General features: G+C 37.3%; 1 protein-coding gene across 2 annotated transcripts in view; it reads left to right on the forward strand.

Annotated features, from left to right (window-relative positions):
• SPDYA (speedy/RINGO cell cycle regulator family member A) overlaps window positions 1-17,547 on the forward strand; it is a 32,383-nt gene extending 14,836 nt beyond the window's left edge. The window contains exons 5-7 of one of the 2 annotated variants that reach the window (XM_061211425.1): window positions 3,723-4,020; window positions 4,095-4,097; window positions 17,459-17,547. In XM_061211425.1, coding sequence (XP_061067408.1) covers window positions 3,723-4,020; window positions 4,095-4,097; window positions 17,459-17,547 — 390 coding nt within the window. The remainder of the gene's footprint in view (window positions 1-3,722; window positions 4,021-4,094; window positions 4,098-17,458) is intronic. The other variant, XM_061211424.1, reaches the window with a different exon arrangement.
• The last annotated feature ends 207 nt before the right edge of the window (window positions 17,548-17,754 follow it).

Consider the following 17,754-nt stretch of genomic DNA (forward strand, 5'->3'; position numbering starts at 1 on the left):
TTCCTCAAAATGCTAAACAGAGTTACCATATGACCCAGCAATTCCACTCCTAGTTTTATACTCAAAAGAAATGAAAACTATGTCCACACAAAAACTTGTGCATGAATGTTCATAGCAAGCAGCCTTATTCATAATAGTCAATAGTTGTGAAAACAGTTGAAATGTCCAGCAGCTAATTAATGGATCGACAAAATAGCTATACAATGATATATTACTTGACAATTAAAAGGAATAAAGTACTGATACATGTTACAAAGTGGATGAACCCTGAAAACATGCTAAGTGAAAGAAGCCAGTCCCCAAAGGACCACATATTATATGGTTTCATTTATATCAACTGTGAAGACTATATAATCCAAAGTGACAGAAAGTGGTTGCCTGGGGATGAAGGGAGAGAGGAATGCAGTAACAGTGCCTGACTTGTAGTAGGTGCTCAGTAAATATAGCTGACTGACAGAATGAATGGAACTTAAAGCTTCTGATTCTTTTTCATACCGTCTTATCTATGAAGACAAACAACAACAAGGACCTACTGTATAGCACAGGGATTCCCTGGGCTAATTCTTGGGCTTCCCTGGTGGTGCAGCAGTTAAGAATCCGCCTGCCAATGTGGGGGACATGGGTTCGAGCCCTGGTCTGGGAAGATCCCACATGCCGCGGAGCAGCTAAGCCCGTGTGCCGCAACTACTGAGCCTGTGTTCTAGAGCCCATGAGCCACAACTACTGAGCCCACGTGCCACAACTACTGAAGCCCACGTGCCTAGAGCCCATGCTCCACAACGAAGAGAAGCCACCGCAATGAGAAGCCTGTGCACCACAACGAAGAGTAGCCCCCACTCGCCGCAACTAGAGAAAGCCCGTGTGCAGCAACGAAGACCAAACCCTACTTTAATTTAAACCCTACTTTAATTTTTAACTTTGACCTCTGCAGCCAAAAATAAATAAATTTTTAAAAAACAAAAAACAATTCTTTACCGAGCTCACCTAGCACTGACCCTTATCCAGATAGATAAGCTAGATAAAGATAAGATTTTTTTTTTTTTGGTTGTTCCAACCAGGTACATTTGAATCATGTTGGTGTACAGAAAAAGAAATTACCTAGTAGATTTTATCCTGTTCTCTTAAGTATTCATTTAACAGCTAATTTATGAGTAAGACACTAAGTTCAGTGTTGTGGAGGTTTATTATAAAGAAGTATTACATCCTCCTTGCCCTGAAGTTTGCTGCATTATAGTAGCAAGACATGCTGTTAGAAATTTAGTTTTCTATGCATTTGTTAAGAGTCCAGTACTGGCATACTGTCAACCCATTTTTTAGTCACATATCCTAAAATAAACTCAAGTTACGATAGTAGCTACAAACTGGCTTACAGTAATTATACTATACACTTGCATTGTGCTTTACAAATTTATATTTTCATATAAATTATCTTCTTATCCTTACAAAAATACTTGTGAGGACCAAGGAGGTTGAGATTTACTCAAGATCGTATATCAGTTAAGTGGCAGAGCCAGAACTTGACTTCACATCTAATGGCTTCCCAGTGTTCTGTTTTCTCTGACATCTAGCCTCCATCTCTTACGTTGGTTAGTTTAGAAAATGCACTTATATCTATTATGTTATCTCAGGAATGAAATAGCTTAATAGATAAGAGTGTGTGCATGCATTTTTCTAGGTGTGTTAGCATGTGGAGAGACTATGATGCCTAGCTTATTGCAGAAAGAACAGTACCAAATCTTCTATATTGTGCCCTTTACTTCATATTTCCCTCTGCTTTTTTCACTAGACTTTGCTATATAGGATTCCTACAAAAATTATATTGCTGAAGGCTCATAATGTTAGTGGCCTCTAATTCTTAAAAATTTTCATCTATCATTAAAAAATATTTAATGACTGCATAATATTGTGGAGAAGGCATTTGAAAGAGAGGTGTATGAGAAACTATTCCTGTCCAGAGGGGGCTTTCGGCAGAACAGGTTACATGCATAAAAATATACATCTGAGTGCTAACATTTACATGCTGAGTCCTAATATAGCATTAACAATAAAACAAGAAAATCTGAAAGCTGGAGTTTCTAGAAAGGTGGGACTTATGTTGGGCATTGAAGGAAAAGAAATACTAAGACAAATAAAGGGAAAGGACATTCCAGACATGAGCAATAAAGACAGAAATATTGAGAAAAATAGTAGATAAATATGGAAGGAATAAGAAAATTTGATATTCTACTTCCTCACCTTGGGTATCTCTGCACCTAGTTTTACATTGTCATAGAAATGTGTATATTTAGAGTTAACATCTTTATTTACTTCTACCTTTTAAAAGATGTATAACTTTATTACATGTCTTTGGTTGAAAACTGTTTTGAAGGATTTAAGAAGTAGATTATAAAATAAATCCAATCCTAAAGTACACTTTAAAAATTAGCGTTGCTAGTATTCTTTATGCATTGTTTTGGGGGAGGCACAATAACCCTATTTTCTGAGGGAATCAGCTTTAATCTGGGGGTTTTAAGGTTTTCATTCTTAACAGCAAAAGCCTTCTTTCCAAACAAAATTTTACACACAATCCCCCAAATTGAGGTCCTCCACCTGCTCTGTCTTCCCTTAGCCCCTCCTGTGACCCCTAACGTTGTCTGTGAAACCTAGAGCTCCTCAAACCAGTTTGAAAATCACTCGTCTAGGCAATTAATAAAGCACTGTCTGTCTTTTTTGAATTATAGTTTTGTCTGGATACTTGAATAAATTTTTTTAAAAAGCACTGTCTAGCTCTCAAATTCTACAATTCTCATTTACCTTGGGTCATTGATAACCGCAACTAAACATTTTTGCTTAGAAGTAACATTCTAACATTCTGTTTAGAAGTTTTAGACACCATGACACTTCACTAGCTTGTCTTAAAATGGCTATCATTTGCCAGATGTTTACTATGTGATAAGGATTTTACACATATTTAACCTTCAGGACAATCCTATGAGGCAGATGGTATCCCCAGTTTTCCATATGAAGATATTGAGGCTCAGAAAGGTTAAGTAACTTGCAAAGTATCATACAACTAGGAAGTGGCAGAGCCAGAATAAGAAACTAAGTGTATCCTGACTCTGAAGGCAGTGTGTTCTCTAACCAACCTTAGAGAACAATGCCTGACAGGTAGCGCGGAATCTTAAGTACTTTCTGAATAATCCCTCATCTAATCCTTGCAACAATCCTCTACAATAGACACCATTATTCTCTCCATACCACAGACAAGAGAACAGGAACAGAGAGGTTAAGCACCTTACCTGTGTTTTCATTCACCATATCTCTTGCTGTGATTGCAAACATGTTAAGATTAGCCTAACATACATAGCTGGAAACCTCAATTAAAAATATTGTTTTCAACCGAGTACATTCCAGAGAATTATGTATTGTTTTGGGCTAACTGTATTATCTTTCCCAAACCTATAATATCCAGAATTGAAAAACCTGGAAAGTTACTTCAGTTCTATTTCCTGTTTGAAATAATTTAAATACTTTATCAATTATTATCTTAAGGATCCAAGCAATGAATCACTTTATAGGTAATATTGCCTTATCTGGAAATGCTTTTTTTCTAAAAAAAAATTGGTGACAGATTTTTAGATCTAGTTTTACAGGTAGCTTGTTCTTGAGTTATAATTTTTGTTCTTAATTTTACTAAATTTTAAAATCTTATTAAAATTCTAAAAGAAAGCTTTCCACCATAGGTTATGGCCATTGCTCCAACCCATTATATATGGCAACGAGAACGCTCTGTGCATCACAGTGGAGCTGTTAGAAACTACCACAGAGATGAAGTTCAACTGCCCCGGGGACCTAGTGCCACACCGGTAGATTGTTCACTCTGTGGTAGAAAAGGAAGATACGTTAGACTGGGATTGTCTTCATCATCATCTTCATCCAGTGATACAGTAGAGGTGGTGGAGAAACATTCTCAGGAATCACACAACTCATTCTCAATGGACATAATAGTTGATCCTTCTCAAGCTTATAGCTATTCTCAAGGTATGACTTAGAGATATGTCAGAATTAGATCTATGAATGTTATTAATAAATCCAAGTTATCTATTGACCAGTAGTCAGTCCTTATAGGCAGGAGTACATAATTATTTATATACTACAACAATATGAGTTAAGGTAGTATTGAAAGTTTTCCCCTTTTCAAGTACTACTTTTTGTCTTGGTATTGTTTTGTGGTAGCTTACGTAAACTATGAGATTTTTAATGTGACTTTTGTTAAACTGAAAACTAATTCACCATAGATCTCAAGTATTTTAAGAGCCTGAACCATTTTCTTTGAAATGTTTATTTTATTCAAAAGAAGTTTTAAGAAGAGAATAAATTTACTTGTAATCTCACCATGCAGCTTTATCAGTAATTAACTATTGGTTTCTTTTACACACTTTTTAAAATTGGGATAAAATTGACATATAACACTGTATTAGTTTTAGGTGTATAACATAATGATTAACACAATAAATTTAGTTAACATCCATCACCACACAGTTACGGTTTTTTCTCTTGTGATGAGAACTTTTAAGATACACTCTCTTAGCAACTCTCAAATGCACAATCTTGTTAACTATAGTCACCATGCTGTAGATTATATCCCCAGTATATCCCCAGAACTTATTTATCTTATTACTGGAAATTTCCACTACCTTCAACCACTCCCCCCCTCTCCCCGCTTCCTCTGACAACCACCATTTGGTGGTGTATCTATGAGTTCAGGTTTTTAAATTTATTTTTAATTTTTGTTTAATATTTATTTATTTAGGCTGTGTCGGGTCTTAGTTGCAGCATGTGGGCTCTTTGTTGCGGCGGGCAGGCTTCTCTCTAGTTGTGGTGCACAGGCTCCAGAGCGCGCAGGCTCAGTCATCCCGTGGCATGTGGGATCTTAGTTCCCTGACCAGGGATCGAACCCGTGTCCCCTGCATTGGAAGGTGGATTTGTAACCACTGGACCACCAGGGAAGTCCTGAGTTCAGTTTTTTTAAGATTTCACATATAAGTGAGATCACACAGTATTTGCCTTTCTCTGTCTCACTTATTTCACTTAGCACAATGCCCTCAAGGTCCATCCATGTTGTCACAAATGGCAGGATTTCCTTCTTTTTTAATATATATATATAGATAGATAGATAGATAGATAGTCACATTTTCTTTATTTTCTTTATCCATTCATCCATTGATGGACACTTAAGTTGTTTCCATTTCATGTCTTGACTATTGCAAATAATGCTGCACTGAACATGGGTGTGCAGGTATCTTTTCAAGATAGTGATTTTGTTTCCTTCAGATAATACCCAGAAGTGGAATTGCTAGAACATATGGTAGTTCTATTTTTAACTTTTTGAGGAACCGCCATACTGTTTTACATAGTGGCTGCATCCAACAGTGCACAAGTGTTCCCTTTTTTTCCACATCCTCACCAACACTTGTTATTTCTTGTTAACAGCCATTCTAACAGGTGGGAGATGATATCTCATTGTGGTTTTAATTTGTACTTCCCTGCTAATTAGTGATGTTGAACACCTTTTCATGTACCTGTTGGCCACTTGTATGTCTTCTTTGGAAAATGTCTATTCATTTCCTCTGCCCATTTTTTAATTGGATTTTTATTCTGTTGAGTTGTATGAGTTCTTTATATATTTTGGATATTAACCCCCTTGTCAGATATATGATTTGCAAATATTTTCTCCCATTTGGTAGGTTGCCTTTTCATTTTGTTGATGGTTTCTTATACTGTACAGAAGCTTTTTAGTTTGATGTAGTCCCGTTGTTTATTTTTGCATTTGTTGCCTTTGCTTTTAGTGTGAAATCCAAAAAACAGTTGCCAAGACCAATGTCAAGGACCTTACCCTCTGTTTCTTCTAGGAGTTTTGTGGTTTCAGGTCTTACATTCAAGTCTTTAATCCACTTTGAATTGATTTTTGTGCATGGTGTAAGATAGTGGTCCAGTTTCATTCTTTCACATGTGGCTGTCCTGTTTTTCCAACCCCATTTATTGAAGAGACTATCTTTTCCCAATATATTTTTGGCTCCTTTGTCATAAATTAACCATATGTGTGGGTTTATCTCTGGGCTGTCCATTCTGTTCCACTGATCTATGTGTCTGTTTTTATGCCAATACCATACTGTTTTGATTACTATAGCTTTGTAATACTATACACTTTTCTATTTCTATTTTCTATTGTAAAAAATAGAACCATACTGTATCTATGCTTGCTTTTTTTTCACTTATCATAAAGCATTTCCCGATGTCATTATTTAGTCTTTGAAAACCTGATTTTTAGTCATGACATGGTATAAGTACCACAATTTATTTGCATATATTTTTTTTTGTTGGGATTTAAGTGGTTTTGAATAATGGTATTTTATATTAATTTGAAAATAATCATATGAACTGGAAATACTTTTAGTCAACCACACCCTCCCTAATTTTCATTTAAATTATTATTTATAAAGGTTGAGTACTTCTCTGACATTTCTCGATTTGAAACAGAACCAGAATGACATTCTACCAGCAGTGATCCTTTTTATTTCTTATAAAGCCTTTGCCCCAGATTTTCACCCATCTGAAGATGGGACTGGCAGATTTCTTATGATTCTCTCTAATTTTATAATGAGACCCACATTATTTCAGAATTTCACCTATTTATTTTTACCACATTCTTATGAGATTAGCAGTGGCTACTGAAGTTTTACTGAGAAATTAGACTCTTAAGACTCTTGAAGGTAGGGGTCATGCCTATCACTGTTCCATTCCCTGGCCATAGTAATCACTGAACAAATCTGACTGACAGTATAGTCTCTTCCCTTGTAACACCTCCAAGCATAATTTGTATTTGTTCACTCATATTTGAAAGTAAATAGGGTCTACCATAGGCTAAATTATAAGAGCTGCCTTTTAGCATCCCTCCCTTCTCTCCTAGCCCCTTTTGCCTACAGTCTTTGATCCTCATAATAGGTAAGATTTACTAGATATTTAAAATGTTCCATGCAATGTGTTAAGGATTTTACATTCATAACCTCACTTAATATTCACAGCCAATCCCAAGGTAAATACTAGTATCTCCACTTTGTAGATAAGGAAACAGAGGCTTAGAGAGGTTAAATAATTTGCCCAAGATGATTGAGAGAGTGACACTTGAACCAGGTCTGACTCTACTACAGCCTGAATTCCTATGATGCTCTGCTGCCCCCTTTGATGAAATCCTGCCTTCAGTAGTGAAAATAAGCTGCCACAGAAGTCTTCTAGCAGATTGCTAAGGACTAAAGAATTGGTGAAAGCATTAAGAACAAACTTCCTGGCCCTGAACCAAGATGGCGGAGTAGAAGGATGTACTCTCACCCCCTCTTGTGAGAACACCAGAATCACAACTAGCTGCTGGACAATCATCGACAGGAAGACACTGGAACTCACCATAAAAGATACCCCACATCCAAAGACAAAGGAGAAACCACAATGAGACGGTAGGAGGGGCGAAATCACAGTAAAATCAAATCTCATAACTGCTGGGTGGGTGACTCACAGACTGGAGAACACTTATACCACAGAAGTCCACCCACTGGAGTGAAGGTTCTGAGCCCCACGTCAGGCTTCCCAACCTGGGGGTCCAGCAACGGGAGGAGGAATTCCTAGAGAATCAGACTTTGAAGGCTAGCGGGATTTGATTGCAGGACTTCGACAGGACTGGGGGAAACAGAGACTCCACTCTTGGAGGGCACACACAAAGTAGTGTGCACATCAGGACTCAGGGGAAGGAGCAGTGACCCCAGGGGAGACTGAACCAGACCTACCTGCTAGCGTTGGAGGGTCTCCTGCAGAGGCGGGGGGTGGCTGTGGCTCACCGTGGGGACAAGGACACTGGCAGCAGAAGTTCTGGGAAGTACTCCCTGGCGTAAGCCCTCCCAGAGTCTGCCATTAGCCCCACCAAAGAGCCCAGGTAGGCTCCAGTGTTGGGTTGCCTCAGGCCTAACAACCAAGAGGGAGGGAACCCAGTCCCACCCATCAGCAGTCAATCAGATTAAAGTTTTTCTGAGCTCTGCCCACCAGAGCAACAGTCAGCTCTACCCACCACCAGTCCCTCCCATCAGGAAACTTGCACAAGCCTCTTAGATAGCCTCATCCACCAGAGGGCAGACAGCAGAAGCAAGAAGAACTACAATCCTGCAGCCTGTGGAACAAAAACCACATTCGTAGAAAGACAGACAACATGAAAAGGCAGAGGGCTATGTACCAGATGAAGGAACAAGATAAAACCCCAGAAAAACAACTAAATGAAGAGATAGGCAACCTTCTAGAAAAAGAATTCAGAATAATGATAGTGAAGATGATCCAGGACCTCGGGAAAAGAATGGAGGCAAAGATCAAGAAGATGCAAGAAATGTTTAACAAAGACCTAGAAGAATTAAAGAACAAACAAACAGAGATGAACATTACAATAACTGAAACGAAAACTACACTAGAAGGAATCAGTAGCAGAATAACTGAGGCAGAAGAATGGATAACTGACCTGGAAGACAGAATGGTGGAATTCACTGCTGCAGAACAGAATAAAAGAAAAAAGAATGAAAAGAAATGAAGAAAGCCTAAGAGACCTCTGCGACAACATTAAACAGAACAACATTCGCATTATAGGGGTCCCAGAAGAAGAGAGAGAGAAAAGACCAGAGAAAATATCTGAAGAGATTATAGTCGAAAACTTCCCTAACACGGGAAAGGAAATAGCCACCCAAGTCCAGGAAGTGCAGCGAGTCCCATACAGGATAAACCCAAGGAGGAACATGCCGAGACACACAGTAATCAAATTGACAAAAATTAAAGACAAAGAAAAATTATTGAAAGCAGCAAGGGGAAAATGGCAAATAACATACAAGGGAGCTCCCATAAGGTTAACAGCTGATTTCTCAGCAGAAACTCTACAAGCCAGAAGGGAGTGGCATGATATACTTAGAGTGATGAAAGGGAAGAACCTAAAACCAAGATTACTCTATCCAGCAAGGATCTCATTCAGATTCGATGGAGAAATCAAAAGCTTTACAGACAAGCAAAAGGTAAGAGAATTCAGCACCACCAAACCAGCTCTACAACAAATGCTAAAGGAACTTCTCTAAGTGGGAAACACAAGAGAAGAAAAGGACCTACAAAAACAAACCCAAAACAATTAAGAAAATGGTCATAGGAACATACATATTGATAATTACCTTAAACCTGAATGGATTAAATGCTCCAACCAAAAGACACAGGGTCACTGAATGGATACAAAAACAAGACCCATGTATATGCTGTCTAAAAGAGACCCACTTCAGACCTAGGGACACATACAGACTGAAAGTGAGGGGATGGAAAAAGATATTCCATGCAAATGGAAATCAAAAGAAAGCTGGAGTAGCAATACTCATATCAGATAAAATAGACTTTAAAATAAAGAATGTTACAAGAGACAAGGAAGGACACTACATAATGATCAAGGGATCAATCCAAGAAGAAGATATAAAAATTATATATATATATATGCACCCAACATAGGAGCACCTCAATACATAAGGCAACTGCTAACAGCTATAAAACAGGAAATCGACAGTAACACAATAATAGTGGGGGACTTTAACACCTCACTTACACCAATGGACAGATCATCCAAAATGAAAATAAATAAATAAGGAAACAGAAGCTTTAAATGACACAATGGACCAGATAGATTTAATTGATATTTATAGGACATTCCATCCAAAAACAGCAGATTACACTTTCTTCTCAAGTGCGCACGGAACATTCTCCAGGATAGATCACATCTTGGGTCACAAATCAAGCCTCAGTAAATTTAAGAAAATTGAAATCATATCCAGCATCTTTCCTGACCACAACGCTATGAGATTAGAAATGAATTACCGGGGAAAAAAATGTAAAAAACACAAACACATGGAGGCTAAACAATACATTACTAAATAACCAAGAGATCACTGAAGAAATCAAAGAGGAAATCAAAAAATACCTAGAGACAAATGACAATGAAAACACGACAATCCAAAACCTATGGGATGCAGCAAAAACAGTTCTAAGAGGGAAGTTTATAGCTTTACAAGCCTACCTAAAGAAACAAGAAAAATCTCAAAAAACAATCTAACCTTACACCTAAAGGAACTAGAGAAAGAAGAACAAAGAAACCCCAAAGTTAGCAGAAGGAAAGAAATCATAAAGATCAGAGCAGAAATAAATGAAATAGAAACAAAGAAAACAATAGCAAAGATCAATAAAACTAAAAGCTGGTTCTTTGAGAAGATAAACAAAATTGATAAACCATTAGCCAGACTCATCAAGAAAAAGATGGAGAGAACTCAAATCAATAAAATTAGAAATGAAAAAGGAGAAGTTACAACAGACACTGCAGAAATACAAAGCATCCTAAGAGACTACTACAAGCAACTCTATGCCAACAAAATGGACAACCTGGAAGAAATGGACAAATTCTTAGAAAGGTGTAACCTTCCAAGACTGAACCAGGAAGAAATAGAAAATATGAACAGACCAATCACAAGTAATGAAATTGAAACTGTGATTAAAAATCTTCCAACAAACAAAAGTCCAGGACCAGATGGCTTCACAGGTGAATTCTATCAAACATTTACAGAAGAGCTAACACCCATCCTTCTCAAACTCTTCCAAAAATTGCAGAGGAAGGAACACTCCCAAACTCATTCTATGAGGCCACCATCACCCTGATACCAAAACCAGACAAAGATACTACAAAAAAAGAAAATTACAGACCAATATCACTGATGAATATAGATGCAAAAATCCTCAACAAAATACTAGCAAACAGAATCCAACAACACATTAAAAGGATCGTACACCATGATCAAGTGGGATTTATCCCAAGGATTCAAGGATTCTTCAATATACGCAAATCAATCAACGTAATACACCATATTAACAAGTTGAAGAATAAAAACCATATGATCATCTCAATAGATGCAGAAAAAGCTTTTGACAAAATTCAACACCCATTTATGATAAGAACTCTCCAGAAAGTGGGCATAGAGGGAACCTACCTCAACATAATAAGGGCCATATACGACAAACCCACAGCAAACATCATTCTCTATGGTGAAAAACTGAAAGCATTTCCTCTAAGATCAGGAACAAGACAAGGATGTCCACTCTCACCATTATAATTCAACATAGTTTTGGAAGTCCTAGCCACGGCAATCAGAGAAGAAAAAGAAATAAAAGGAATACAAATTGGAAAAGAAGAATTAAAACTGTCACTGTTTGCAGATGACATGATACTATACATAGAGAATCCTAAAGATGCCACCAGAAAACTACTAGAGCTAATCAATGAATTTGGTAAAGTTGCAGGATACAAAATTAATGCACAGAAATCTCTTGCATTCCTATACACTAATGATGAAAAATCTGAAAGAGAAATTAAGGAAACACTCCCATTTACCATTGCAACAAACAGAATAAAATACCTAGGAATAAACCTACCTAGGGAGACAAAAGACCTGTATGCAGAAAACTATAAGGCACTGATGAAAGAAATTAAAGATGATACCAACAGATGGAGAGATATACCATGTTCTTGGATTGGAAGAATCAGTATTGTGAACATGACTATACTACCCAAAGCAATCTACGGATTCAGTGCAATCCCTATCAAATTACCAATGGCATTTTTTTACAGAACTAGAACAAAAAATCTTAAAATTTGTATGGAGACACAAGAGACCCTGAATAGCCAAAGCAGTCTTGAGGGAAAAAAACGGAGCTGGAGTAATCAGACTCCCTGACTTCAGAGTATACTACAAAGCTACAGTAATCAAGACAATATGGTACTGGCACAAAAACAGAAACACAGATCAGTGGAACAAGATAGAAAGCCCAGAGATAAACCCACGCACCTATGGTCAACTAATCTATGACAAAGGAGGCAAGGATATACAATGGAGAAAAGATAGTCTCTTCAATAAGTCGTGCTGGGAAAACTGGACAGCTACATGTAAAAGAATGAAATTAGAACACACCCTAGCACCATACACACAAAAAAAACTCAAAATGGATTAGAGACCTAAATGCAAGAACAGACACTATAAAACTCTTAGAGGAAAATATAGGAAGAACACTCTTTGACATAAATCACAGCAAGATCTTTTTTGATCCACCTCCTAGAGTAATGGAAATAAAAACAAAAATAAACAAATGGGACCTAATGAAACCTAAAAGCTTTTGCACAGCAAAGGAAACCATAAACAAGATGAAAAGACAACCCTCTGAATGGGAGAAAATATTTGCAAACGAATCAACAGACAAAGGATTAATCTCCAAAATATATAAACAGCTCATGCAGCTCAATATTAAAAAAACAAACAACCCAACCCAAAAATGGGCAGAAGACCTAAATAGACATTTCTCCAAAGAAGACATACAGATGGCCAAGAAGCACATGAAAAGCTGCTCAACATCACTAATTATTAGAGAAATGCAAATCAAAACTACTATGAGGTATCACCTCACACCAGTTAGAATGGGCATCATCAGAAAATCTACAAACAACAAATGCTGGAGAGGGTGTGGAGAAAAGGGAACCCTCTTGCACTGTTGGTGGGAATGTAAATTGATACAGCCACTATGGAGAACAGTATGGAGATTCCTTAAAAAACTAAAAGTAGAATTACCATATGATCTAGCAACCCCACTACTGGGCATATACCCAGAGAAAACCGTAATTCAAAAAGACACATGCACCCCAATGTTCATTGCAGCACTATTTACAATAGCCAGGTCACGGAAGCAACCTAAATGCCCATCGACAGACGAATGGATAAAGAAGATGTGGTACATATATACAGTAGAACATTACTCAGCCATAAAAAGGAACGAAATTGGGTCATTTGTTGAGACGTGGATGGATCTAGAGACTGTTATACAGAGTGAAGTATGTCAGAAAGAGAAAAACAAATATCGTATATTAATGCATATATGTGGAACCTAGAAAAATGGTACAGGTGAACCGGTTTGCTGGGCAGAAATTGAGACACAGATGTAGAGAACAAACGTATGGACACCAACGGGGGGAAAGCCACGGGGGGGTGGGGGTGGTGGTGTGATGAATTGGGCGATTGGGATTGACATTATCCATTGATGTGTAGAAAATTGATGACTAATAAGAACCTGCTGTATAAAAAAAAAATTAAATTAAATTTAAAAATTAAACAAAAAAAAGAACAAAGTCCCTGATGAAAGGTTGTATGGAGTGAAGTGGGAGAGAATTCCAACCATAATTTGAACAAATATTTAAAGAAAGCAGAACAGAAGCACTTATATTTTATTCAAACTAGCCCCTTAGATATCAAGAGTAGTCACACCCTATGTTTAGGCTTTGATATTTCAATGGGAAATTAGAGTGCACCCAGGGGGTAAGGGGCTCTGCCAGTCAGCTTGCTTCGAGAAGAAAAAAGAAAGCAGGTCTTTGAGGGATTTTGGATGAAAAGTGGGGCACTTGATTTAGGGCAGTTGTAAATGGAACTGTGCTTTCTTCCTGTCCCTGGATGAAAGCCCTGACACACCCTGGTTTAGGATATATAGGTCCTATATAGGAAGAAATAAGTATTTACTCATTTGTGTTTTGTTCTGAGTGGAAATTCAAGATTAAATGTAAAACCTGTTGTTTCAGGATGACAGAGGGTAGGCAATACAAAGAAAAATTATTGGTCAAACATACACTTGACCAATAAACATTTACATTCATTTTCCCTCAGTAGGCTTAACAAGTCAGTGGGCTAACGGCGGGTGGAGAGGATTAAGGGTAACATGGTATTGTCAGGAACAGTGGTCTCTTACTGCCTCAGCAGCTGTTTTGATGCCCAGTAATGGCCTCTACCAGCAAAATTTTCTTCCTCCAGTCCATATAAGATGGTTGGACTCACCTAAGGTTTGTGGCTGCAGACAACTCAATTCATTCTCCAGGAGAAACACAAAGAGCTGATGCTCTGCTCTAGGCTTTTATGATAAAACTTACCAATAGCTGGTATCGATGCTTCCATCCTTCTTTCAAACGCAAGCAACTTCTTGCTTTCCAGGTTAAAAACATGTTTTTCTGCCTTAAAATTTTTTTCTCAAAACAACACGTTCAATGAACAAGTTTTATATAAACATGTTTATGACATTTACTGAATAAAATAGTTGATTTTGATAAGGTTGTGGGAGATAGATGAGGCATTCTTTACAAATTTACATGCATCACAATCACCAATCACGTGCTAGCCACCTTATAAAGGTAGTCTCATTTAACACCTGACCCCCCCAGGAAATCCTGAAGTGGCACTATGACATTCATTTTACTGATGAAGAAACAAACTCAGAAAAGTCACAGCTGCAAAGTAAAACAGCAACAATGAAAACAGCAAGATGAGAACCCAGTTCTATCTAAATAGACAGCACATTTTTATACTTACTAAACTACATTGTTTCTCTTTACCTTATGCTGTCTTAAGCCTTATGACACCTAGGCTAGTATATCTGAGACATGGGTACATATTATTATGTATTATCTGAGGACTCGCCAGATTTTAGAGTGAAGCCAAGGGAAAAAAGCAGTATACCAAACCTTAGTCCTGGGTCATGTAGGCAGGCACAAAACATTCCGTTATGTAATCTAAAACCAAATAATTTTTCCTCAGAAATAAATCCTTCTCTGAACTTCCTTATTGACTTTTGTCATTACCACTGTTCTAGTCATCCCAATCTAAAGTCCTTAATGAAGGCATAATCAGGGCTTATAAATTAATGATGTGATAAGGGCAATGCTAATTATATGATCAACATTTATGAGCACAAAAGATTTCAGAATCAATTCTGTAGGGTGAGAGACATAGTGAAGGCTGTTCCAAGGAAGTTATTTATGAGCTGGGCTGAATCCTGTTTTCCCAGAGAAATAAGGCAAACAGTAGATGTTTGCCTGAACAGTAGATGAAAGTTTGAATATATATAGCTTCTCTCCCTCTACATCCAATGAACCACCAGCTTATCTAGTTCTTCCTTCACAATATTTTTTTACACTTGCCCCTTTTCCACCCCTCATAGTTGTATATTAATACAAATCACCTCATAGTTGTATACTATGTATTACTATGACATTTCTGATTTAATAGTTTTTTCCTTCCTTTAAATACTCAGACACCACTAACAGACTTTTAAAAAATATCTGCTTTTACATGACCATGGAAACTTCAGAAGTTCCCTACTTACTCTGAAGTATAAAGTTCAAACTCAAAGTATTCCACAATCTGCGAGCTATATACTTAAATTTCCCCCTAGAACAACCAAGTCAACAGATGAAATAACACCTGATCCAGTGTAGGCTTCAAGCCATCAGCAAACTTTTACTGACCATTTACTGGGTGGAAAAGTCAGGGCCTCTGGAAGTTACTGGGAAGACAGTTGTGAACCAGTCACAAATCTCTAGGAGTTTATATTATGGTAAATGAGAACCAGACATGAACATAGAAAGCTAACTTTAGAAGGCACCTGTCCCACAAGCCAGATTATAAACATGCTTAGTGTTCAATGGAGAGATGGATAAAGGGCTTAAGCTGGACTTTAACTATATAAATAAATGTTTATTTGCTTATATAATTTGGCTTTCAACTCATTATTAGAATGGACACTGTTAGCTCTTGTTCAGTTCAACATCTACTGAGCATAGTGTACTGAACAGAAACTATTCTATATGAAATAGGAGAAGGCACAACTTTTCTTTGCTCTTAAGCCAGCCCCTTCTCCAAGAAGTACAATTAGGGCCTGCATTCAAAACAATAAATGAAGGACAGAATTTCACTAGTTATATAGAAAGGGGAGTATTCCATGATGGAATCTAAAAATATACATCAGAGCGTCTATAGATCTGGAAATGTTATGAAAACTTTAAAGCCATTATTATTGTATGATTGTTCGGATACTTACCATTCAGAAATGGTACCAGAAGACTACTCCACTTATGATTCAATCAGTTCTCCAAATGCAACCAGAGTGATTGTCTTTCAAAACACAGATCTAAGCATGTTACCACTTACTTCATGAAATCCTTCAATAGCACCCCATTTTTCTTAGGATAGACAAACTCCTTAACAGATCTACAAGATCCTCCATGGCCTGACCCCTACCTATCTTTCAGTCAACCCCATCACTGGCCTTTTTTGTTCTCATTTTCCCTGCTGTAGTTAACTCTTACCTGCCCTTCAGGTCTCAGCTCAATTGACACTTGCACAGGTAATTACTTGATCAGAGCAAAACCTCTACTAAATCCTGTACTTCTCTGAAGTATTTATAACAGTTTTAGTTTTATATTTGTGTGATTATTTAATGTCTATCTCTACTATAGGCTGTAAAGTCTAAAAAGGCAGAGATTTTAGACTAAATTTTTCCACAGAATGAAAAATATGTAAAATGTTATTTAGAATATGTACATTATTTTAAGTAGTTCTAGCCTAAGGGAAAAGTAGCATATATCCTCCCAGGCACTACTACTTCAAAACCTATAAAACATCTATATTTAAATAATAACTATAAGCTTATGTTTATCTGTAAAATATGGATAATCTTAAGGATGAGCTACACATATTAAATAAAAAGATATTATAATTTTTTTAAATTTTATTTATTTATTTATGGCTGTGTTGGGTCTTCGTTTCTGTGCGAGGGCTTTCTCCAGTTGCGGCGAGCGGGGGCCACTCTTCATCGCGGTGCACGGGCCTCTCACTACCGCGGCCTCTCTTGTTGTGGAGCACAGGCTCCAGACGCGCAGGCTCAGCAACTGTGGCTCACGGGCCTAGTCGCTCCGCGGCATGTGGGATCCTCCCAGACCAGGGCTCGAACCCGTGTCCCCTGCATTGGCAGGCAGATTCTCAACCACTGCGCCACCAGGGAAGCCCTATAATGTTCTTAAAACAATGTAAGGCACATGGTAAATGCTAAATAACATTATTCATAGTGCCTATGAATAATAATAAGCCCTAGTCCTAATTAATTCATATTTATAAAAAGTGTATCTCTCCAAACATTATTTTTTGGCTGCGCCGTGCAGATTGCAGGATCTTAGTTCTCCGACCAGGGATTGAACCTGGGCCACAGCAGTGAAAGCACCGAGTCCTAACAACTGGACCACCAGGGAACTCCCCAAACATTTGATTTATATAACAGAATAATTCTGATGTTCTTTCAAACTGTTAAAATGATTCTGAGAAAGATAAGAGATTCAAGAATTGCTACATCTTTTGTTACAATTTTTAAGATAGTTATTCTTATCAGTTTCCCCCTATTATTTACTATAGCCCAGATTTGTTATTTTTTAAGACACGTACAAGCCATTAAAATATGTACTTAAAATACACAGATACCTAAAATTTATCTCAAAATGCATATTTTATTTTGGTAGCCAATGACCATCAATCAAACAAAGAAAAGAAAACTAATTTCATGAAGAAAGACAAATCTATGGAGTGGTTTACAGGAAGTGAAGAATGAGATGGCTCAACTAAACCAACTTGGAATCATTAACTACAAAATGTCAAACTAACTGCAAGACAAGTGTCAAAATGGGACATTTAAGCAGTTTCGAAATGTTACACATCTTTCTCTAGCTTTTGTTACTTTTCAAAATTACATGTAAAAGTTATACAAATCATAGTAGTAGCTAAAAATACCAATATATGAAAGTAGTGATTTGCAATA

This window comes from Eubalaena glacialis, chromosome 14 (genome assembly GCF_028564815.1).
Source record: "Eubalaena glacialis isolate mEubGla1 chromosome 14, mEubGla1.1.hap2.+ XY, whole genome shotgun sequence".
Taxonomy (NCBI): domain Eukaryota; kingdom Metazoa; phylum Chordata; class Mammalia; order Artiodactyla; family Balaenidae; genus Eubalaena; species Eubalaena glacialis.